The 23,682-nt window shown below is 36.2% G+C and overlaps 2 protein-coding genes and 1 pseudogene across 4 annotated transcripts in view; 2 read left to right on the forward strand and 1 right to left on the reverse strand.

Annotated features, from left to right (window-relative positions):
* babam2 (BRISC and BRCA1 A complex member 2) overlaps positions 1–7,403 on the reverse strand; it is a 73,988-nt gene extending 66,585 nt beyond the window's left edge. The window contains exons 1-5 of one of the 2 annotated variants that reach the window (XM_088434092.1): positions 7,319–7,403; positions 7,041–7,137; positions 6,253–6,408; positions 4,615–4,691; positions 1,741–1,835 (exon numbers count right to left, since the gene is read on the reverse strand). In XM_088434092.1, the coding sequence (XP_088290218.1) occupies positions 1,741–1,835; positions 4,615–4,691; positions 6,253–6,389 (309 nt within the window). In that variant the 5' untranslated portion in view covers positions 6,390–6,408; positions 7,041–7,137; positions 7,319–7,403. The remainder of the gene's footprint in view (positions 1–1,740; positions 1,836–4,614; positions 4,692–6,252; positions 6,409–7,040; positions 7,138–7,318) is intronic. The other variant, XM_088434093.1, reaches the window with a different exon arrangement.
* Positions 7,404–7,619: 216 nt separating this feature from the next.
* Positions 7,620–23,682, forward strand: part of rbks (ribokinase) — a 41,133-nt gene continuing 25,070 nt past the window's right edge. Inside the window, exons 1-6 of one of the 2 annotated variants that reach the window (XM_088433858.1) lie at positions 7,620–7,679; positions 9,470–9,531; positions 17,737–17,869; positions 19,492–19,555; positions 20,315–20,377; positions 22,609–22,773. In XM_088433858.1, coding sequence (XP_088289984.1) covers positions 9,473–9,531; positions 17,737–17,869; positions 19,492–19,555; positions 20,315–20,377; positions 22,609–22,773 — 484 coding nt within the window. In that variant the 5' untranslated portion in view covers positions 7,620–7,679; positions 9,470–9,472. Of the gene's footprint in view, positions 7,680–7,822; positions 8,122–9,469; positions 9,532–17,736; positions 17,870–19,491; positions 19,556–20,314; positions 20,378–22,608; positions 22,774–23,682 lie in introns of those variants that run through there. The other variant, XM_088433859.1, reaches the window with a different exon arrangement.
* LOC148413149 (uncharacterized) lies at positions 14,837–16,252 on the forward strand (annotated as a pseudogene).

A 23,682-nucleotide genomic window follows, 5' to 3' on the forward strand; every position in this document is an offset into this window, starting at 1 on the left:
CTGAACATGACATTCTATCCCTAAGATGGCATTACATTAGAAACTAGCATCAAATTAGACTCAACCTAGTATTGAGTATTGATGAAAAAAACAAACGTTCCCCTGTCCCATCTTAAATGGAACATATTGCAGGCAAACACAAAATGAGGAAAAAAAGTTACAACAAAATATATATTAGCAATCAGTATTACTCTTGGATTTTTTTCCAGCAGTGGGAGCCGGCCTTCTTGGGAGAATTTACTAAATGTGCGGCACACTAGCGTCATGCAAATGTGCATACGCGCCAGTGTCTTTTCCATACTTTGAGCTCTATACTAAACTTCGCACTGGTGGTAGCACTGGTGCTCCAAACTGTGTACCTGTTGCACCACAAGACTGAGTTGAACACTTTTTACCCATATTTGCTGATATGTAGTCATCTCAATTTGCATTCTGTTGCGATTGACAGTGACTCAAGATATCCATCCAGCCATCCATCCATTTTCATTAATTACTTTGTTAGGCACTGTGTGGCGGGTTCTTATTGTGCAAGTGTTTCCCAACAAAGGGTATACGAGCACATTGCAGCGGATATGTACACTAGAAATTAATTAAAGGTCGTATGACTGATTAAAATAAAACTATATGATATGTATGATACAAAATATCTTCTCTTTATGATGTATTTAATTGGATATAGATTCAAGGTTTGCTTTATGGACATGTGGGTGGTAACTGAATAGCAGAAATAAAAATGAAACATAATAAAATTGGAATTTGTAATTGCAATTAATAATATGTTGACAAACTTAGACAGAATGTACCAACGTTTTGCACGCATTGAAAAAATGTGCTGCTATGAAAATAAGACAGCATATTTTGAACATATTATAAAGATGATGGGGGCACTTGTTGCAAACGCGCTAAACCAAAGAAAGGATGTGAGTTTGGGCTTGCTCCATCGGCGGTCGCCACTGTGACTCACTCTTACGACACAATTGGCATTTGGATTAATTTGGCTTTTCTGGCCTGATGCATTTCATCGAGCAAACCCCCCATTTTTACCATTGGGACACAGACCAGGAATTGAACCCGTGCCATCAGCCAGTACTAACATGTGAACAAATTAGTAAAAAATCCCCCTGTTAATGAAAGTCATCAGAGAAATCACTTGAATCTAACAAAAATTAATAAGTAAATTAGCTAGTGATAATAAATGGATATGACGGGCAGATGGAAGGATGGATAAAATACATTAAAACCATGAAAATCCAAAAGTGCTTTTAAATTGTGGTTCAAAGAAAGTATTAAAAAAAATAATAATCTTGAAACAAGCCTGAAAAAAATGTGGAAGCCCTGAGAAGGAAAATGAATTTGAACATAGGGACATGTTCAGCCAACGTGTGCACTCTAATGGGTATCTTCAAACTTGTAATCATTGAGTCAGCTTATATAAAAGGGTGACAAATTGTCACCGCGCTGCTTGGTTACATGGTGTGTACCACACTAAAGGTGGATCAGATATGGGCCAGAGTAAGTGAATGAAAAAGCTGTCTCAGGATATTGAAAGGATTATTGGAAGTACGTTAGGTAAAGGCCTTGCAAGCAGTGCCATGTTCCTGCACCAATCCAATTGAGCATAAGATCAGACAAGAATTAAACGGTGAGAATGTGAAAACAACCTGAAATGCCAAGCAAATATACAAAGGCAAATAAGAAAATAAGTCTTCCTTGCATTATTCACTTAACCCGGATACTCACCGGTAATTCTGAAGGTTCGGGTAGAAACTCTGCATCTTCTCCAAAAATAAAATCTGGAGGCAGCTCCGGATAATGGGCATTAAATATAATATCCCCTGTGGGGGAAAAAGATGAAAACAGATTATCTTAATGACTCACAGTCTAAATCTTTTTTTTTCCTTGGTAGAATACTGTTTGACTCTAGAAATGAAAATTGACAATAGTCCAGGGTTCAGGAGACAATTTTAAGCTGTAATTGCAGAATTGTAGTTTCTTTTAGTTATGTCACAAATGTAAATGATTTCTAAAATCTAAAAAAATGTTGTATTTATTTTTTCACTTGGAGAATATATGATACTCTACAGAGGAAAGTCTATAAGAAAATCTATGAATTAATGTGGCGCTGTTTAGGAGGTAAGAAATCAAATGAGAAACAAAACTGAGGTCATAACACATGACGGCCAACTCTGACAACTATCTTTTCAAAAAGCAAGGATTTGTTTCTTTTGATTTAAACACCTCAAGCAATGACCCAAGTTAACATTTTGGAGTGAACACACTCAGTCATCCTTGTAAACCTAAAAGACTAATGTTAATGTTCAGATATCAAATTCCAGTGAAAAATGTTGAACCAATTTCCCAGGCAGCTTTGTCTCTGCTGACAAACGAGACCATCGTATACTTAAGTTTTGATAATGTGGGATCACAATGTTCCAATATGTTGCACAAGTCTATTTATGAGCGACAAGACTGTTCTTCAGTTCTGCATTTTGGTCACTCTGGCGACATCAGGAAGGGACAAACCAAAATGTATAGATGGAAATTTCCAGTGGAGGGGACTCAAACAGAGGAGCGGATGTGTTGTAAGCTTCTGGAAGTCAGACAAAAATACAGTGGAAATAAAAAGTCTGCACACCTCCCAAATGCCTTTTTTTGGGGAGGGTGACAAAAAAAAAAAGGTAATGATAAACCTTTTCAAAACCTTTTCAACCATGAAATTGCAGGGGATTTTGCTGTTTTCAGAACTGACCAGCAACATTCAAATTCATGTTAAATGTGAGTCAGCACACACTTGCCACCATTTAAATGGCATCCCCCAAATTAATGTCAGCTGTTCCACAAGGCTTTTGTTGCATTCTTACAGGAGCCTGAAGGTTTTGGAGTTTCGGTTTGGATAGCTGGCAACCAGTTCAGCGTGTTCCCCGTCTACTGCCTGAAGCCAGCTGGGATAGGTACCAGCAAGCCTGTGATCCATGGAGGATGAGCAGCTCTAGAAAATGGATGGCTAGATGCGATGTTTTTCTTGTTTCGTTAATGCATGCTTTTGATACCATGCGACATAACTAAAACATTCAGTATGATGATGACAGGCGAAAATTGTCCCATTTACTAAACAGCAAGTTCTTTCCGGAAAATCCTGAAGGTCCTGCTGTGTTGCTGTTAGCCTCCGTTTGCGTATGTTTTCATCATTTTTTGTTGGCCGTATACCTTTAGACCATGTCAGTGTCTGACTGTCTTTACTGTGTCCCATTGTAAATGTTGTGAAATATTTAGTGTTAACTCTCTGGAGTAATATCTTAGAACAATAAGACCCTTATTGTACTGTGAACATTCTCTGCAGACCATGGCTTAGGCAGTAAGATGTTGCTAAAAAAAATCGTCATAAAAAGCTGAACTTTATTTGGTGTTACTTCTTATCCTAGCGAATTTATACTGTTTTCCATTGAACTGTTTCAATGTGATGGTGTAATGTGGTTTTGGCAAAGTCACATCCACATTATCTCAGTTGTACATTTAATCGTTTTCCCGAGTTGTAAGGGTTATACTGTATGTCAATGGGTGGAGAAAGGTTTGAAATATTGGTCTCATTTTTTTTTTAATATTAAAAACCTGGCTTTGAACAGGTGTGTGTAGACTTACTGTATTGTGGGCTCTACTGTATATTGAAGCATGGATCCAGGTTGCAATAGCTTCTGTGTACTACACTATACTTTCATACATTTTCTATGCCCCTTATCCCTCGCATGGGTGGTACCAGCTATTGTCTGTCTCAGGTTACTTTGGATTAGAGGAATAGGTACACTGGACTATGCAACCAGGCCATTCATCATACACTACCTAAAGGTTATAAACAGGATATAAAGGTAGGTCACAGGGTCTTACTATGCATGTGAGGAACAGGGAAAATTTGTTTTGGAGTTGTACTAAGCAAAGTGTTGGCATGGAGGGTAGCTGGGTTTAAATTAATGATGCTTAGAACTGTTGAGAAAACACCAAGCTTTGGCATACTAGAAGTGGAACGGTCCATAAACCTGCAACTCTGCATCCTTGATTAAACAAATATTCATCCTTGGGCCAAAGGATACTACAACAGCTACAGAGATTTCATGTACCACGAAGGAATGTCAAAGACCTGTGTTTTATTTACTTGCCTAGTATCAATGTCTTCAAGACATTTTGCAAAACCACGACAGTAGAAAGACAGGTTAGATTGCACAGGTTCGTCATACTATTGAAAGGGTTTCTTAGATAAGTTGACCAAAATCAAGCTCATTCTTAGATGTGATTTTATCCCTCTGGAATCTCATTTCATTGGACTGCACAATAGGGCTGCAACTAATTAATTTTTAAATAATTGATTTATCTGTGGATTATTCTGTCAATTAATTGATGCGGGGGACACCTTGAAACGGTTGCAAGCCAATTGCAGGACACACAGGGTTAAACAACCATTCACACACCCAATGTATCAAAAACATTTAAGATCCAATTCCCAAAAGATTTATTTATTTACCCACCTAATGGTGGTATAAACGTAAATTTAATTACAACCTTCATGTATGACCCTGTATTAAATATACTCAGGCAAGAGGTACAGTCATTTTTCCCACATACATTTGAGGGTTTCTCCTGCATAAGGGATGTGGAGTTTGAAGCGATCGCAGCAGGGACCTGGGGTCAATGATGGACATCTGAAAATGGAAAATATTTAAAAACATCATAGGTTAGTGAGCATGTGCCTTACACTCTGAAAACATTGTATAGACTAGTTTGTTTACATAAACAGCTAAACTACAAAATGAATTGACAGAATGGTAACCATTTGCAAATTACTGCTAACTTCAAGAAATATCCACGGAAGACAAACATGGCATTTTAAGTTTTATGAAAGTAACTTTGAATCCATGAGTATCCGTTTCTTCCTAAATCTTGAAATTCACATCTCTGCTTTCACATCTCTGCAAAGATGATATAATATCAATTTAACAACCCAAAATGAGACAAAAGGCAGCAGTTATTCATCTGACCACTGAGTAAATCAAGATGGGAGAGCAGAATTGCTGAACATTTAACATTGACCAAATATGTTTTTCAAAAATGAGTCTAATTGAAATTTGATTATTGACTGAATTTCTTTGAAACTCTATTTTCATCACCCCTTTGTATCAAAAGTTCAGGTTATGGATGATGGTGTGATGATGCCCTTTTACTACCTGAGCATTGTTTTAGTTCCATTCATGCTAGTTCTACCTTCAACAGAATGTTCATGCAAGTTATAAAACTCATGATCTGAAGCTAAAATTCATTAGGCTTAATGCGATAGCTTGCTTAAGTATAAAGAGGCTCTTAGTTTTTAAAACTAATTATTTCTTCAGAATGATTGATCTTAATAAATACAACCCTAATGATCCCATTGGTGTTTGTTTTATAGATTACTTGATATCCCACGTTTTATTTTGAAGCATTGTTTGGCTTCCTTTACAACCAGCCGAGTCACCAGACACATGTTACAAAGGCACATGCTACAGTGCTGATCTGCAGTAAAAATTTCACGAGTAAAAACAAATTCTCTTTAGAGCATACCTACTACATACCACTTAGAATAGTAATTCATGGCTACTGCATTCACTCCACATAAATAATGCGGACATTCACGGAAAATTTCCACAGTGGACTTGTTTGTCTTCACAAAGATTCTGGGATTTTTTTTTTTTTTTTTTAACCCCACCCTTCTAAAATGCCTTCTGAAAAAATGCTATCATTACACCCATAAACAATGTCATTTCAGCATTTTTTGTTGCATTTGTTGCATTTTTATTTATTTATTTTATCAGTGACAAGTCAAGTAATAAACAATAAGATAACAATAAGCCAGAAAGTAAAGAGGCGAAAACAACATGCTCAAGAAGCTCGAGAAGAGGAACAAAACAGACATGTTGAAATAAACAAACACTTTCTTGTGTAAACCATATAGTATGCCTTTTCTGATGAGTTTTAAGTCTGTATGGTGCTATAAAGTGAAGGGCATTTAAAAGAACAGTATACAAATAAAGTTGACTTGACTAATGTTTTACTCCTCAGTGGGGTAGGAGCTGAACAAGTCATCTTTGAAAATGTTTCATGGCATTGAAATACTGAATTGTTGTCGACTGTAATACACACCAGCAGTTGTAAGAACCTATTGTAACCTGAAGTGTCATGTCAAATGAATAATTATGGGAGCTATAGTATATGCAAAACTAGCAATCTCACCCAGTTTTGAGGTCTGTGACTCGGAGGCAATTAGTGGAGTCCAGTCCCACCCGCCCATTCCGCACCACGCTGCACAACATGGGTCGCAATTCCGGAGAAATCCTGTGCAGTGCAACTTCTGGGGACATGTTGTTCATTTTTTCTATCCTGACAAATCTGAAAGCAAGAAAAGCAGATGTAAAAGTTCTGTGATTTGATTTGACTTGGAATGCACCATTTACTGGAAATACATGTGAAATTACAGACAACATTTGTGACTGTAATCTATAACATGACCACCCCAGAGAGCAAAATATGGATGAATCAAGGTTGAATCAATTCTTAAACATGGTTCAGCTGAATATTGAATCTATGTGGAGACCTAACGTATAATTATATAGAAAGAGCAAGGTTGATAAAATGATGAATCAACATTTGCACAAAAAAAGGTCTACAAGAAAAAAAAGGCATTTGTATTAAGTGTTTGCGTTTAGATGGTTACATAATAATTATGAAAGGACTGTCAAAACAAAAAATACCTCCCACAATAGTACCACCTCCTCGCTGAAGGAGAAAAAAAGAGGAAAACATTGATTTTGACAAGTTAAACATTGACCTTTAAATTCAACCAAGCTACAATGTAGAGTCAACGGTATTTTATACACAACTTCAATGTTGAAAAAAAAGTTGCATCAACCTTGACTGACCGTCAACGTTTCAACAAAAAACAAAAATAAACCTTCTTGACCCGAATTCAAAAACAGTTGTTCATGAATTACTTGCGCGATGGAAGTGTGGTACGAGCATACCAGAATAATTCCCGTCGTTGAATTAACTTGTACGATTCATGATAGGGCTCCAGACAGGGTCTTGATCGACTTAACTATCAAGTGATGAGCGCCGAATCTGTGATCAAATAGACAATGCGGCTAATGATTAAACTAAACTATAATAATACTAATAATAATGATAAGAGTTGTGGTGTTTTTCGGCATTTTAAAACATCCCATTCAAACGAGTTTATTACATTAAATAATATTCATTCATTGCAGATCATTTGAATATCATATTGTATAAATTATCGTACCTGGAAAAGCTGCAAACAAATATGTATCTTAATTTTTTACTTCAACCATTTACTTCGTACTCTTTTGGTTCCGGGTACATGTTGTTTAGGTCCTATTTAAGGACCTTACTTAGAGCGCACTCTTTATGCCTGTTTTTAAATATATATTACAGTTTCAATATACAACTGCACAAAGGTGCATACATCTTTAATGTCAAAATCTGTGACATTGTATAATTTTATGATTTATGTAAATCGCTTGGAATTCATAAACTTGTTTAATATAGAATTGATTCCATACAGGCAATAGTTTCCTTGTAGCTGTCAATAGGCGCTCGTGGAGGGATGTACTTTGCACTGCTTCATTTTGAAAACAGAAAAGGTAAACATATTTAGTTTATTAACAGATTAAACCAAGATTGCCATCGGTATCAGTTAAGGTTTTAAAGTTGCAATATAACTACTGGCATTCTTGTGGATAATGTTGACTGCGCATGATATTTATTCTATTTTTTTTTTTAATTCAGGATTTAATGCTTGCATGAACCTCATAATCGGAACTCATTTGATGTACTGTTACAATAACAGCTCATTAAATCCAGAGGTCAGGCGAAATCTTTTTCATCGTTGAGCTTATCTTTGAGTTAAAATCATAATATTATTTGACAGCTTTCACTTCGCCGATCATGAGTGAATATACAGTCGCGTAAGATTAGTATTAAAGACAGTATTCTTTAACTAAACCAGGTTTTTGTCACCCTGATCCAGACAGACAAGCCCCACTGGTACTGCTCTCCAAGCATATATAATTTAAAATCAGAAAAGTAAGTAATAGTAATAATTTTAAACACTGTGATAACAAGGCAGTAGTAATCGTTTGTTGTTAAATTGGCTTAGTAGAGTGCACTCTTTACTGTATTGTATCACTAAACACAGCAATACATGAAAGTTAAAAGTTGAAAAATTAATACGTGAATGCATGTCAGACCAGTGTGCCCACTCAACTTAGCTCATACTGTTTCCATTCTAATTAGAGAATTTACAATTATGTCATATTCTTAATGCTGGTTTTCTCTTCTCTTGGGGGATTTTAATGTACAATCAATCCTTTTCTACAAAACAAAGATTTAAAATTGGCATAACTCAAAGCTCTGAGTAAGCTCTGGTGTTCTATGGTTTTGTCAAAACAGAGTTTGGAACCTGTTTCCTGCTAGTTTAAAATTACCCAACAATTTGCAGAGCAAACATGAATAATATTGATAAAATGCCAAATAAGACATGGTCAACAAAATGGCAAGGACTGTCCGTGTTTACTTTCTGTCTTGATTAATGTAAATGTTTTCAACCTCTTTTGCTACCACAGTAATCTTCAAAATCTTTGGGGATTCTAATCTATTGTTAAAAGGGTTGTATTGTTTGTTTTAATTAATTCATTTGGCAGAGATATAGATTTGCCTGCAGATGAGTCAAACGTTATGCATTTTAGATGAAACTGGTCATCTTTGACAGATAAGCACTTAATTCCTTTTTAAATGATTGGACAATGAATGTTCTCCTGCAGTAGAATCACTAACTGCTTCAAACCTTTACTTTACATGCAGAAGAAAAACAATATGTTGAGAAATATGGAAAGAGAAAGAAGTAAAGCATCCTATAGCCAGCGGCCAAGCTTTCCAAGTCCTCCGCTGCCGAGGAAGAGATTTGAAGAGATTAACACACTTGCATTAGCTCTGATACAAGCTGAGGATTGAATTAATTAAAGACATTGCTTGGCTGTGGTGTGTAGTCGTCTAGTATTGAAGCGGCAAACCACCCTCCCCACACACTGCTCCGCACATATACACACACATACACATTCATACGCTACCAATATGACTGGATTCTGTTCAACGAAGGCTCTATTTTTACCATTTCGTTGTCTCATCTGTGCTCATGTTAATGTAGGAAATGTCAGGCTCTTGAGGGTTGGAGGCTGAGACAATCATTTGCTCATTTTACCTGAAATATCCCCACCAGGTCCACTGTAACACTAAGAAAATGAAAAGGATGGTCGTGTAGAAATGTTTTAAAATCCTGAAAGTGGTATTGAAAATAGATAAGCTTATTATTCAAAAATTAAACATTTGACTTGCATGAATTATTCATCAAAATAACAAAAGTATTTCTCATCAGGTCATGACTGAAGAGGCCTTTGACGTGATAGTTGTTGGTTCTTGCATGACTGACTTGGTCAGGTAAGTAAACCCAGACCTATAATATACCGAAATATAACTGGCTATAGTTAAATGTGGCTCAGTGCAACATTATATACAGTACTTCCTTAAATTTGTAGTCATATGACTATAAGTCCCACAGGAAGGAGCATACTGGTTAAATTGTAACTGCATGTTCTTCTTCCTATTCAGACTATATGTGATATTACTTGGGGGTGGCATGAAGCTCAGCAAAGACTGAAACAAGAAGTAAAATATAGAAGTTAAAATATATTATTACCTTCAATTACAAGTTTAATTTGTTCCATGAACAAGGTTATAACTCAACTGACTTGTACCGTATATGAAATTAAATTTTTCATTAAAATAATTAAACTGACGAAAATATGTTCCAGCACCAAATTGCCTATTGCACCGTTTTTCTTTCTTTCTTTTTTTTTTTTTTAATTACATCAAACATTGGTTTCACACTGGACATAGCGTTTGGGAAGAAGCCTTTGTTCAAGGTTAAAGCCTTTTTTCCCAGTTGGACTTCGAGCAAGCCCAGATTTTGATAATTCTCATAGATTTTAATGGAGGACTTTGTAAAAAGTTCATCATTTTGGCATTGTGTGCAACAGTAAATGAGGGCAAAATATGGTGTAATACCATCTTTAACTTTCAGGCCCAAATTAAGTTTATTTTATTGTTTTTCAAACTTCTAAAAAAAAATAGCCTCAATCAATATTAATGTAGAATACCTAGGGGACTCTTATATTATTGTTGAAAATTTGCAACACCTGCCTGGAGAGGGTTAACAGTATGCATTAGCTAATTCAGGTAAGATGGTGTTTTTTTTTCTGAAAAGTAGTTATTTTGTAGATGTAAGGATCATTCCCACTATATACAGTATAAGACTACCCAAATGGTGTTGTACACCATAACAATGATAATAGAGATTGTAATTTTACTCATAATTAAATAATATATCGTTAAAAAAAAATATTCGGGTATTGGGTGTTTATCACGATTATTTCAGTGTGAGCATCTGCTCCATGCAAGTGTTTTCATTTTGCGTGTTGGACTGTTAGTCCCATTTGGTAAATAGCTAAAAATACATTTTGACTGACTGACATTTTCATAGGTTGTATGCACACACATAGTAATCTTTGTTAAGGATTAAAAAGCCACACTCTCTGCTGTAGAAAATCATCAGCAGTTTGTTTGATTGGTTTTAGGACAGGCCTTTCATGTTGTTTCACGCCAAACTTGTGCTTTTGTATCTTGCGTGTGAAATTGGCAAATTTGTCATTTTATAAATCAGGTTTTTCAGAAATGACTTAATTGCAGCAATTACGCAAGCTATGAATAGTTACTTTTTATACAAGCTCTAAATTGTTACATTCAATTAAAACTAACTTAAAATCAAAATTGTTGTCTGAACATATTGCATAGATTTCATTTTGAATAAATTAAAACGTTAAACAATTGTTCCTTTGGTTTATTACTTTGATTAAAATCATAATCATCCAGAGTGACTGAAAAATCTGATTTTATTTGTTTATTTTGCAATATAGTCCAGACCGAATTACATGTGTGTATTTACTACAATATATACACATTAATGGGCCTAAAATATATATATTGTGTAATCACTTTTTGTACTCACATCCAACATGGTTACCAATGTGATGTGAAAGAATACAAGTTCGGGCTCCTCTCTTGTGTATATTCCACTGTTTTAATCATTATATAAGCATGTTCTGTACCTTTGTTTAATTTAGAGGAGTGCCCTAAGAAATTATCTTAAATGGTCACTGGGAAATAAGAAGCATTCCTTGACACACAGCGAATAGTTAAATTCACCGCTTCTTTAACAAAATGTTTTCAATATCTAAAATGTGTTAACATCATTTTAGTTTATAAATGAATGATTACATGTTTGGATTGTTAAAATACCGTATTAGGTTTAAGTCCAAGTTCCGACTGTTAATTATCTAATCACCAGAAGCACAGTCTTTTGAATCTGTTCAAAGGTTTCTTTCCTGATTTCCATCAGCAAAATTATTTTTGACTTGTTCTGTACGCTTGTGGAAAAGATCAGCTGTAATGTATTTTCCCTCATGTGTTATAATTGTCTCCACAAAAATAGAGGAAGTTCTTTAAATAGAGTTTTAGCTTCTGGATTTTCATTGTTTGTCCTAAAAGCCGTCACTGGTAATCACTAATATATTTCAACTTCATAACCTTCGTGCTGTAGATTAATAATAATTATCAGCAGGGATCTACTTCTAAACAGTTCCCTTAATGTCTTTATAGGAGTAGTTAATAGCAAGCTGCTGTCATGAGATTTATTGTTCCAGACAATCTTAATGGTTAGAGACCAAATAATTGTTCTGGTTTTTGACAGATGATGTCTGGTTGAACATCTAAAGATTGTAACTCATTATTATGTCTGTACACCCAAAAGTACTGATGTTGCATCAGCCGTCTTGCTGGTGAGATTCTTCCAGCTAAACAGAATCCTTTCTCACAAATCACAGGACAATCATTTGAAGACTGTTTCTCATACAAACGTATCATGAAGTTTGGATGGAATGACAGAATTGAAAAAAAAAAAACAGTTTTTGAAAGTAGTGTTTTTGGTAAAATAGAAGTCCCAATATGTTTTGGGGAGGAAAAAAAAGTCTATAATTTTTTTCAATAACATTTTTCACTAGGGATTCTGCCTTGTATTTTGATTTCAAGGACATGAGTTATCAATTAAATATAACAAGCTAACGGGAAATTGTCAGCATTATGAAAGTGGGTTCGTGTGGCGTGGGGGGCTTTATAGATGGAGGTCAGACAGCGGATAGGAGAGGCTAGCAGGAATATATTTGAAGTCCTTCAAAGTGATATGCATGGCTTTGAAGTGGAAAAATCCAGTTGTCTTGAAAAGTCAGTAGATGTGTGTCAGTACGAATGACTGGCACACGCACATTCAAATGAATACATGCACACTTGGTGTGTGCTGCTGTTCGTCTCAAATACAAACGGTAATTTCTTCAAAAAAAATTGTGCTAATTTGTGTACAAAAAAAGCGGAGCCGTCAAGTCAGGTGTGACCCATTGTTAAAGACATACAGCTCCCCCTACTGCCAAAGACTTTAACCTGTTAAAACCTAAATTAAACAAATTCTACAGCATTTACAGAAGAATATATTTTCTTTCTAATGAAGTGAAATACGTACAGTACACAAAATGTGTTGGTATGAGGGTCAAACCGATGTTTTTTTTTTTTCTCACATATGCGTGGATCAGTAATAGATTTGTAATTTATAGTTATTTTCAATTGAGATTACAGCACAATGAAAATTATCTGCAGACATTCTTACATATTTGAAAAATCTCACTGCTAAGAACGAAAACAATATATTTTTTAAGTGATAAAAACTAAAAAACTTAACTTGATTAAAAACTGTACTCTTGTCCACTTATACCAGTCATATTACTTAAGAAATATGAGGTCAAGAGTACATTCTTCATTTTGATCGAAGTTTGATCGAAGTTTTAGTGGGGACATACTACACAAAATTGACATGTTAATTGTTTGTGTATTATTAAACAAATTTTTTAAAGTGCCTATCCATTTAGCGTAAAGTTACAGAACCAAGAAAATGAGCATGTAAGCAAGTCATTCGGACTTTGGCCACAATTTGACAGTTCGGCTACTTTACTTAATACCACTGAGTTTCTCCACGCATGTCTTACTTGCTTGGCCGGCCAGCAGCCTTTTTTTTTTTTTTTTTTTGAAGCAATGACCAGGTTACAATATAGTATAATGAATCATTTCCTCAATTCTTTTTTTATCTCATCTTTTTATTTTATTGCAGCTACTCCTGAGGTATTTTGTCTGACTTCATTTTGTTAGGTTCTTTTTAAGCAATTCCGTCTTGAGGTAATCAAGGCTGTGCATTTGTTCCTCCCAGCCGGTGGATTGCTTATAAAATCAGTATCCACAGTGTGTGGGAAACACTTGAATCACCTAGTCGTACAAATTATTTCCAACCCTTCAAAGTATTTCCAACCCTTCTGGCAGGGTTCATATGTGCAACATTGCCTCCCTACTGTATCTTATTACAAAGGGTGTCACCAAGTCACAATAATTTAATACAAAAAGAAGTAACTTTATTATAAGATTAGAAACAACAATGGAACTTACCATACTACACCCTGCCTGTCCAAAAATAACACATTAAAAAGGAAAAACATAATTTCAAGTGTCACATACAGTCACAAGCAGTGTACCAGAAATGGTCAAATATGATACAAAATAAGATTCTAACAGGAAGTGGAGTATTAGCTGCCTTAATCTTCCTTGTTTAAGAGAATTAGGTAAATGTGCTCTGTAAAGTGTCACGTGCAATATTCATGTTACGTATACAGTACTTGCCCATTGGCCCCTTTTTGACAGTTTTGCCTATATATGTCCCCATAATCAAACACTGGTAATGATCTTGTGAGTTCATTCAATTCTAAATTCGATTTTTTAAAATTCAGATTTAATATGAGGTTATGTATTTTAGATGATTACACTAATAAGGCTAAAATAAGGATAGGGGGAAGGTTTGTTTGTACAGAGAGAGAGAAGAGGAACACAAAGAGCTCTAGAGCTGAGAGAAGGGACATTGAATTTTGGAACTATGACAAGAAAATGTAGGTACTTGGTAAACATAATGCAAAAAAAGAAAGTTGATATACTGTGTGTCCAGGAACCCAGGTGAAAAGGCACCAAGGCTCGAAGCCTTGGAGCAGGGTTCAAGTTATTCTATTATGGTGAAAAAATGGAAATGGCTGGAGTAAATACTTTCGTCCAGAAGAGTTATAATTATAAGGTGACCTATAGGAGTTGGAGGTATGAGTACACTGGTAGACTACATCTTATGTAGTAACTGCAAAGTCGTGGTAGGTGTGAAAGTGGAGCCAGACAACATAGGATGCATAGGATGGTGGTGTGTAGGATGACTCAGATGGTGAAGATGAAAGAGAGGAGGACAGAATGGTGGAAGTTAAAAAAGGAAACGTGTTTTATGACCTTTAGGAAGGGTTTGAGAGATGCTTTAGATGGCCAGTAAGAGCGTCCAATTGCATGGGCAACCACAGCTAATGTGATTAGAGCAACAGGTAGACAAATACTCGGTGTGTCATCAGGAAGGAAAATACATAAGCAGACTGTGGTGGAATGAGTAGGTGCAGTAAAAAACAAATAGAATAGTAGTATACAGAGAAAGAGGATAGCTAAGAAGAAATGTGGACACCAAGAGGACCGAGGAGAGTAGACAGGAGTACATGCAGATGCAAGGTACATGGAGATGAAAGGTAAGGTGAAAGCAGAGGTGGCAAAGGCCAAACAAAAGGTTTACAATGACTTGTATGCTAGGTTGGACAGTACGAAGGGAGAGATTGGCCTATACTGGTTTGCAAGGCAGAGAGACAGAGATTGGAAAGACATGCAGGCAGTCAGGGTGATCAAAGATAGACATGGAAACATCTTGACTGATGCAAGTAGTGTGATGGGAAGATGGAAAGAGTACTTTGAAGGGTTGATGAATGAGGAAAATGAGAGAGACTAAAGAACAGAAGAGGTGACTGATTTCTGAATGATTTCTGACAATAATTAAGAAACAGCTGTAGTAAATAGTCAAATGTAATATGTGATGGAAATGTAAGATATGTATAATTGTTTGTAAAATTCCTAGAAAGTCACAATGTTCTATCACTTGTGAAGTATTTGCAGAACAGGCCTGCGGGCTATTCATGTGCTTCCTGGGGGCTACCTGGTGCCCCAGGGCACCATGTTGCTCAATGGGGAGTGTGGAAAAAAGGTGAAGAAGCGCGTGCGGGCACACTGGAAGTTTGAGGTGTGATGTGTGTCAGTCTGAGCTGGTTCACACATGTCCAGAGGAGAGATAGTTAATATTTACGTAGAAGAATGCTGAGTTTTGAATTGCCATGTTGGAGGCTTAGACTCTAGCACGCCAGATTGTAGTTTTAGTTTCTGTTGGAGGGCCATTGTTACTGTCAAGTCAAATAAATTTGCACATTTTAAAATCAGAGGTCGCTAAAAACTGCTCAAAAGGGGTATGGATAACCAAAATTTGGTATTTTAGCCAGACTTTTGAAGTCATAATTATCATTTTGTGGGCCACATAAAATTATGTGGCGGGCACAATCTAGCCCCCGGGCCTTGAGTTCGATAGCTGTGGCTTAGAGGAAGACCAAAGAGGAGGTTCACAGATTTAGTGAAAGAAGACATAAAGGTGTTTGGTGTGAGAGATGCAGATGCAGGAAACATACTCCACGCGATTGATTTACTGTGGCAACAACTGAAGGGAAAAGCTGGAAAGAGAAGGAGAAACAGACGGCACGAGATAATAATAATAATAATAAGGATAAAATTGGTTCTCACTCATGGCACCCAGCGTACATGATTAAAATGGAAATAGTTGTTTGCAAAATATTCTCCAAACAAAGCATTGTCATGAGATTTAATGACAAATCGTGACCATCAAGTTTACTGTATGTAGTATGGATTAAAAATAATACAGAAATGTTGCATAGAATAATTAAATGATCAAAAATAATAAAGTTGACAGATTGTCTGTAGTCATGGTAACCCATGCCACAGTAATATAAGCATCAGCTACGCATTATATGCATTGATATGCAGATTCCTTTGGAAGCACTCTCAGACCATAGCTTTTCCTGTGAGCCATGACTAACAGAATGTCAAGAAAGAATAACTAAAACAGCTAACATTCTTTGAGGTTAATCAGAGACATTTTCAAATAGTAGCAGGTGTGGGTATGGACACCCATTGAACAAGAACTTGAATGTCAGGGGTTTTTCTTCTCCTAATTGAGTTGTAGAGGTTTAAAGTCATATAAATTGTGGAAAACAATTTGAAGTGACTTACCTTGGTCTCATGGCATTTCAACAGATTTCTCTTCAAGATTTAAGAAAATATAGAACACATTTCTGGATGTAGTGTCACCCTACTTAATCATATAGTACAATTTTAACCCTCTACTATGAAAATGCTGAAATCCCACAAGACACAAAAAGAATGTACCTTTTTTTTTTCACAGCTTCTCACACACTTATCAGTATGGCATATCTCATTTAGTATATTTTATTTAGTGCAAAACTTCCTAAAGTCCCTTTGTCACAGACAGGAAATTCTTTTTGATAGAATTTTATCAGTTTGGCTCTCACAATGGTGGCACAGGTGATTAAAAGAAGCTGACTAGGTTGTGTGTGTGTGTGTGTGTGCGTGTGTATGTGTGTCAATGCGTTTGCGCGTGTGTAAATGTTCGGCCTTTGTTCCGTTTCCCTCCCACCACACTGCAGTTTTGCTGACCTCACATCCTGTTGTAACATTCGGTATTTTAATATAGTTCTACACCAATGCAAAAACAGCATTTATAGTAACATCTCATGTTCTAACTGCCTCAGTTACTGGAAAAGCAGGGATTGAGTGAATTTACTGTAATATAGCACACCTGCATCAAACAAATGTACCCACACAGACTTATTCCTGAAAGAAAGTCCAACAACAGAGGGAAAACAAGTTAATGACAACATTTTAGCAACCGCAGATCCTTTGGCTCTGTGGCACAACTGGCTTAAGGCCAAACCACAACGTCTTGACGCACGCATGATAGCGCTTTTGTCCCTTGCCCAAACTACTCACCTTCCAGCTGCTCTATGATTGGAGGACAGACTGCTCTTTATAAGGGCACACACCTGTGGCACCAAAAAAAAAAAGGGGGAGGGGGGGTGAAAAGTAGTGCTCCACTTAAACTAACCTTGATGAGTCAGCTATTATTGGTGCTGCCAGTTTCAAGTTTATCATCCGCTCAGCTTTTTGCTTGTTGCATCATTTTGTAAATTTGGACAACACTTACCAGAGTTTTAGGTAGGAAAGTGCTTTTATGTGAAGGCAGTTCTTTAAGGTAAAATCTTTCTATTTAGGACAAGTATGAACACAACAAAATGAAATATTATAGACAGCTAAACTACCAAAAAGTGTTAAAATAATTGCTTATGCCAGTTTCTCCAAACTATTTGCTGTGGACTTTATTGCCAAAAGCACAGGATGCATACCTTCTATTGAATAATGAAACCCAGCACATAAACATTAGGTCCTGTATATGTAAAGTGTATCTTTATGATAGAAATGTGTCCTTTTTATTTTTACCCTCAGCCAGTCACCAAGGCTACCTAAAGAAGGGGAAACCATCCACGGTCGCAACTTTTTCATTGGCTTTGGAGGAAAAGGGGCCAACCAATGCATACAAGCTGCAAGACTGGGGGCTAAAACCGCAATGGTTGCCAAGGTATGTACAGTAGTGTGTGTCTGTATGCTTTCCCTAGTCCTCCACAATAGCCGTTTTGACACCGAAAAATCGTGCATAGTCAGGACAGATGTAAATACCAGTCATGCAGTTATAAAGTTCATTAAATGGATACTAAACTCATGGTGCAATTTGTATTAGTAAATTTAATTTCATGTCAATTAATACTTTAAAAACAAAATTTTCTTCTCGCTGTCGGCTGAAAATGACATCACATGTGTTCAAGGGTCATATAACAACAAATCTAGTCTCACCTTTTTTCTGGATTTGCTCATGAGACATTCATGAGCCGAGCTATGATTGCTCATAACCTGAGCCTAAGCACATGTGATGTCATTTACAGTTGACAGCAAATGGAAAAGATTTTTTTACTGTACATTAAAAAAATAATTTAGTTGTCAAATTGAAAATGACTAAATACGTTTAGTATCCATTTAAGCTTTCTAGACTGGTGGTGCATACATTGTGTGAGGCTCTGGAGTAAATATAAGAATATATTTTCACCATTTGGGTTGTCATAGCATCAATGGAGGCGTCCTTCCTCCCATACATAATCATAATAACCCTGCTCATTTATCCGTCATCCTCCATGTACCCGGTAGGACCCTATTAACTAGCAAAGAGATCCAACACAAACATGACACTTTGCCATCTTGCAATTTTGTCAAGTTTGATTTGTGCTGACTGTTTCACATTGTTAGTCAGTTGTGTCATTAATGTTGTACAATTCTAAAACTACAAACTGAGACAGCAATTGTATATACTATACACTATTTTCTACACTATTTCTACTTCAACAACAGTAGTCCAATAACTTTTTAGTAACTCCCAAAACTTCATTTTACGGCAGAAACTGTCCATGTCTCATTTTCTCTTGATCAATACCAGACTGCGTGCATACGCCACCCACTCTTGCACGCCTTCAAACAAGCCTATTCCCATACGACGCAACCCTAAGTCTCCGATCAGTAAGCATCGTGTGGCCTTTCAACCCAAGCACTAAAGCACCGGAGCCCCACCTCTGTCAGAACAAAGAGACCCGATCGATAGCATCCCAGTGCAGGAGGATCTCTCCGGGCATGGGGAGAACCCAAAAATAGACATTCCGGCTTATCGAAAACATCCAAGACAGAAGGCCATTCTTCAAAGAGGATGGGGCCAAGCAGCCCGTACCAGCAAAACCCATCATCACAGACAGCTACGAGTACCCATATTTTGGCATGTTTTTTGGAAAGCGTGGGTTCGAAGTAGGTGCCTCAGGCCAAGGTGGGGACCCCCTCCGCAACCCAAAGTAGCTACAGATGTGGACGGAAGAAAAGAAAATCAAGCGATGTGGGCATGAAGAGGCGTAAAGGCGGGGTAATCGTGTCTTCAAGGCTTGGCGCAGCTGGTCGTGTGTTTGCGCGTGTGTGCTTTGCTTGACTTTTGTGTGTTCGTTTTTGCTCATTTTCGGCGGCGGCACCATGCCAGTATGCTGGCAGGGCACACGAAAATCCAAACCATTGGAGATTTAAGTATACACTTTTCAAACGTTGCCGCTAACCAAGTCTGACCCTGTTTGACACCTTCCTTGTTGTAATCGTTTTGTCTTCTATCTATTCTAGGTTGGTAAAGACTCCTTTGGAGACAGTTATATTCAGCATTTCAAGGACAATGGCGTGCACACAGGTAAGCAGGAGTGTTTTGTTTCATCACATGCCAAATTTTGTTTCTCAAGGTAACATTAGAAGAAGCACTTTTCAGTTTGCATTTTGGGCAGTCTTTTTTTTTTTCCCCCCCTTCCATTGAGTTTTAGCTGCACTAAAGGTATAAATATTTTCAAAGAAAGGTTGCATCCAAATAATGCATGTGCGTTTTAATGAGTTTTCATTGATAATGCTCATTTGGTGCATAATTTGGGTTCAATCATTTTAGTCCAAAACAAACTACAGGTTTGCGTCAATCAAAAGCACCAAGAACAACACCAAGAGCAAAACGAACAAAAAAAAAAACACTTCAAAATGGGACGGAACTAGCTACTAGTAATGTACTACAAATACCTTGCCATCAAAATGCATGTTTTCAGTACAGGTATTTTAAAAGTGGTAGTATTAAAGGTGGCAGTTTATGTGTCTACACAGCGCATTTCTCTTGTGTCGAAAGTGAGTCACTTAGTTTTTGTTGGGGGTTGTGTAAAATGCACACAGATAAAAAAATGCTACAAAAGAAGAGACACTGAAATTTGTAAGTCTTTTGCCTATACAGCCGGCAGACATGACAAAACCTGTGTGTAAGGCATGCTAACTATTCAAGCTAGATGAAGGAAAATGTGTAATATAGTTGAGTGACCAACCACCTTCATGAGCAACAGCAAATGTGGCGAAAGTCAGAATTGCGGTACTTTTGGTGTTTTTTTTTTTTTTCTCTCATCATTCCTCACTTTTTTAGGCTTTGTTGGACAAACCTCTGATGCAGCCACAGGTGTTGCCTCCATCATTGTCAACGATGCAGGTAAAAGCTTTTGAATCAGGATGATACCTCACAACTGAGGTCTTAAGAAATTCAAAACTGAGTTGAGAATGATCCCTAGATTCCAATTCTTTGCTACATTTAAAGTTGAATTGAGGTAACAAACAGGAAGCAAAATTGCAATTGATATTTAAATTGCAGGAATTGGAATTGAAAATCCATAAATGCAAAGAATTGAATGACAAAATGACCAAAAAAACTTGATGTTATAAAAGCCTTACAAATGTATTTCATACAAATATTATCGCAAGGACTTTACGTAAACAATATTTGATGAATGTAACTAGTCAGGTCTAACACATTTTTTTAACATTAAAAAACTAATACAGACCATTACAATTTAAAGCTTGATATAAAGCTTGAGAAAAGCGGCAAAACATTTTGGATATTTTCTTTGGAGCTTGTAAAATGCAGTGTCTCATTGATGAGAATGATTTTTTTCTGAATTGCATTGAATTGTATCCACCACCTGTAATTTAAATTCAATTCATCACTCTGTGGGGTGAAGTCTATTCAAATTGAAAGTCACCCATTGAATTGAAATTAATTCTGAAGTTTGCACATGTCTGACACACAGACACACATTTTCAATTTACTATAATTATCAGTTAATTTATTGACCAGTCTATTCTCCTTTTCTGGCAACACCACCCATCCTATTCATGCAGCAAATCTATTTTCCTCAAGGCCTCCTTGAGCTCCACTATCCTCAAAAATTTTTGAGGTCATCTTTTATTTAATTCTTTACATGTTTTCAAAACACTTTTGTACTGTGTGTGAGGATATACAGCATACACCATATATTATCCATACAGTATTTATCCATCTATCAATCCATTTTCTATTTTACTTATACTGTTATGGTCAAAGGTTCATACAGTATATCTTCAGATTGTATATTTTTATTACAGTTATGATCATTTTTAGAATGAATTGTCTTAAATCAGTTAATACAACTTTATATGTAGCATTTTTCATTCATGAGAATGCAGCTCAATGCGCTGAACAAATATCATATCATATCATATCATATCATATCACATCATATCATATACCAGAAATACTATACTAATAATAATAACTATATAATAATATACTATGATTTATTATGTGCAGATGACTGGCAGATTTTGCTGATCAAAATTGGCCTGTTCTGAACAGCTATAAGAAATACAAAAATGCTGATGTGAATGTGAATTTGAAATCTGATTGGTGAACAAAACATACCCATTGCTGTAGTTTATGTGGCATCCACCATCGCTAGATTTTGAAGGCCCTGGCCAGGCAGATTAGATTGCCATGAAATAATAAAAAAGACTGAAATCTGATTGGACTAAAATAAAACAACAACAAAAATCATCCCCAAACACTTATTGTAAGCAGTGCAGCCAAGAAAGATGCCATGAAACAAAGAGAATAAGCTGTTAGGAATTAGATATTTCATGGAGGAAAAAAATAGAATTTACCTTAGAACTGCAAGTCGGTATTTAGTGTTTATCCCAGCAGAGCCAGCTACATGACATGCTACATGTTATTATGTAGTAGAGATCTCTCTACAGTACTCTGCAGAAAAACATTTCCATGTGAGTATTCTGACATAGCGAAAGAGTGTATGGTAGGGCCAAAAAAAAAAAAAAATGCTCATTAAACATACATTTGCAGAAAGGGGATACATGCGGCAAAAGAAACATTAACTTTAGGTGAATATAAAAGTGAACATACAGGATTTTTTATTTTTTTTTATCCTAACCATTACCAGGTCATCATTAGAAAAAGTTCTGAAATGATTTCTGTGGTTTAATGGTCTGATTTTTTTTTTTATATTAAAAAAACCTGACTGTTGAAGACTTTTTAACTGATGACATTTCCATGGTTTATTCCACCTCTAGCCAGATGTCACCTGTAATAGGTTCTAACTACTCACGATGTTAAAATAAATGTTTTATAAATCCCATTAAGTCCATAACTGACATGTAGAGTGCCTCAAATCTCCAGATATACACTTTTATTCCTCAAAAGTGACTGAAACTGAGATGGCACAAGAATGGCATGATGTTACCTAATTTTAAAGCTAGATATTCTGTAAATTGGTATACATCCATCGAATTTGTCAGCCACTGTGTGCCAAAATCTTGTCAGCACTATTTTAATGTCATGCAATTCAAATTTTAGAGAGCCTGGAAATTCTCATAAATCCGGTTGTCTACAAACAGGTGAGAATGCCATCGTTATCGTGGCTGGTGCCAACATGCTGCTGAACAAGGAGGAGCTTGAGAATGCTCTTCCAGCTATCAGTTCAGCAAAGGTACTGGTTTGTCAGCTGGAGATCTCCCCCCAAATGTCGTTGAGGGCATTGCGCATGGCTCACAAGACTAAAGGTCAGTGGATGTTAACTCAAAATTTCTTGTCAACAAACTTTGAAAAATTTTAAGTTTGGCACTTTACCCCCAGTGTTTTTGGTGATGCAAATCAGTTTCCTACTGCACAACAAAGAAATAAACGTTTACAAAAATAATCATTCATGAGTAAAAGCAACTCAGGAATTTGTTTTACAGGAAACTTCTTGCTTTTTCTTTGTCGTGCAAATTAGCATGGTATACAGTATATGACTATACAAGTCAGTCATTTGTATTTTAAAGTTATTTCACCTTAATTTACTATTTTAAAAAAAGCTGTGCCTAAATTATATTTTATGTACTCTTATATAATTTCTACTTTTTGAGATTTAGACGCAGAACACTTTTAATCACTTTATTTAAAGGGACAGATGGGAATTTTCTTTTAGAGCAGGCTTCCGATTATTGTAATTATTTATTTATTTTTTTGTAAAAGTCCTTTTGTCATGAACACAATTCTTTAAAATTAAGGATTTATATTAAATAAATCAAACGGTCTATTAAATGTTTGTTGGGTTTCTTTTGAATAAAATCCATGAAAATGATTGCCCAGAATGAGTGAGGAAAAAGGAACTTGATGTTATGTTTTTGATTGGTCAGTGTCGTCATTAGTGTGATGGCTATGCTAGGGTATTTGTTTTTGGCTGTGTCCATGTGCCAGATACACACAGTCTAGTGTATGAACTGCTGTCTTCATTTGTTGAACAACTTTTATTGTCTCACTGCCAAGATGAAATTGCCAAACGCCAGCCAGAACGTGCACACTTTCCTGATGGGAGTTATTGTCATGGAATTTGGACTTGCCAGGCTCATACTATACAATAGGCCCTGAAAATGAGCTAATTTCAGCAAAACAAGAAATAATGTGTTCAAAGTATGTTCTAATTCTTG

The sequence above is a fragment of the Hippichthys cyanospilos genome, chromosome 14, assembly GCF_059441005.1.
Source record: "Hippichthys cyanospilos isolate Australia breed blue-spotted pipefish chromosome 14, RoL_Hcya_1.0, whole genome shotgun sequence".
NCBI classification, from domain to species: Eukaryota; Metazoa; Chordata; class Actinopteri; order Syngnathiformes; family Syngnathidae; genus Hippichthys; species Hippichthys cyanospilos.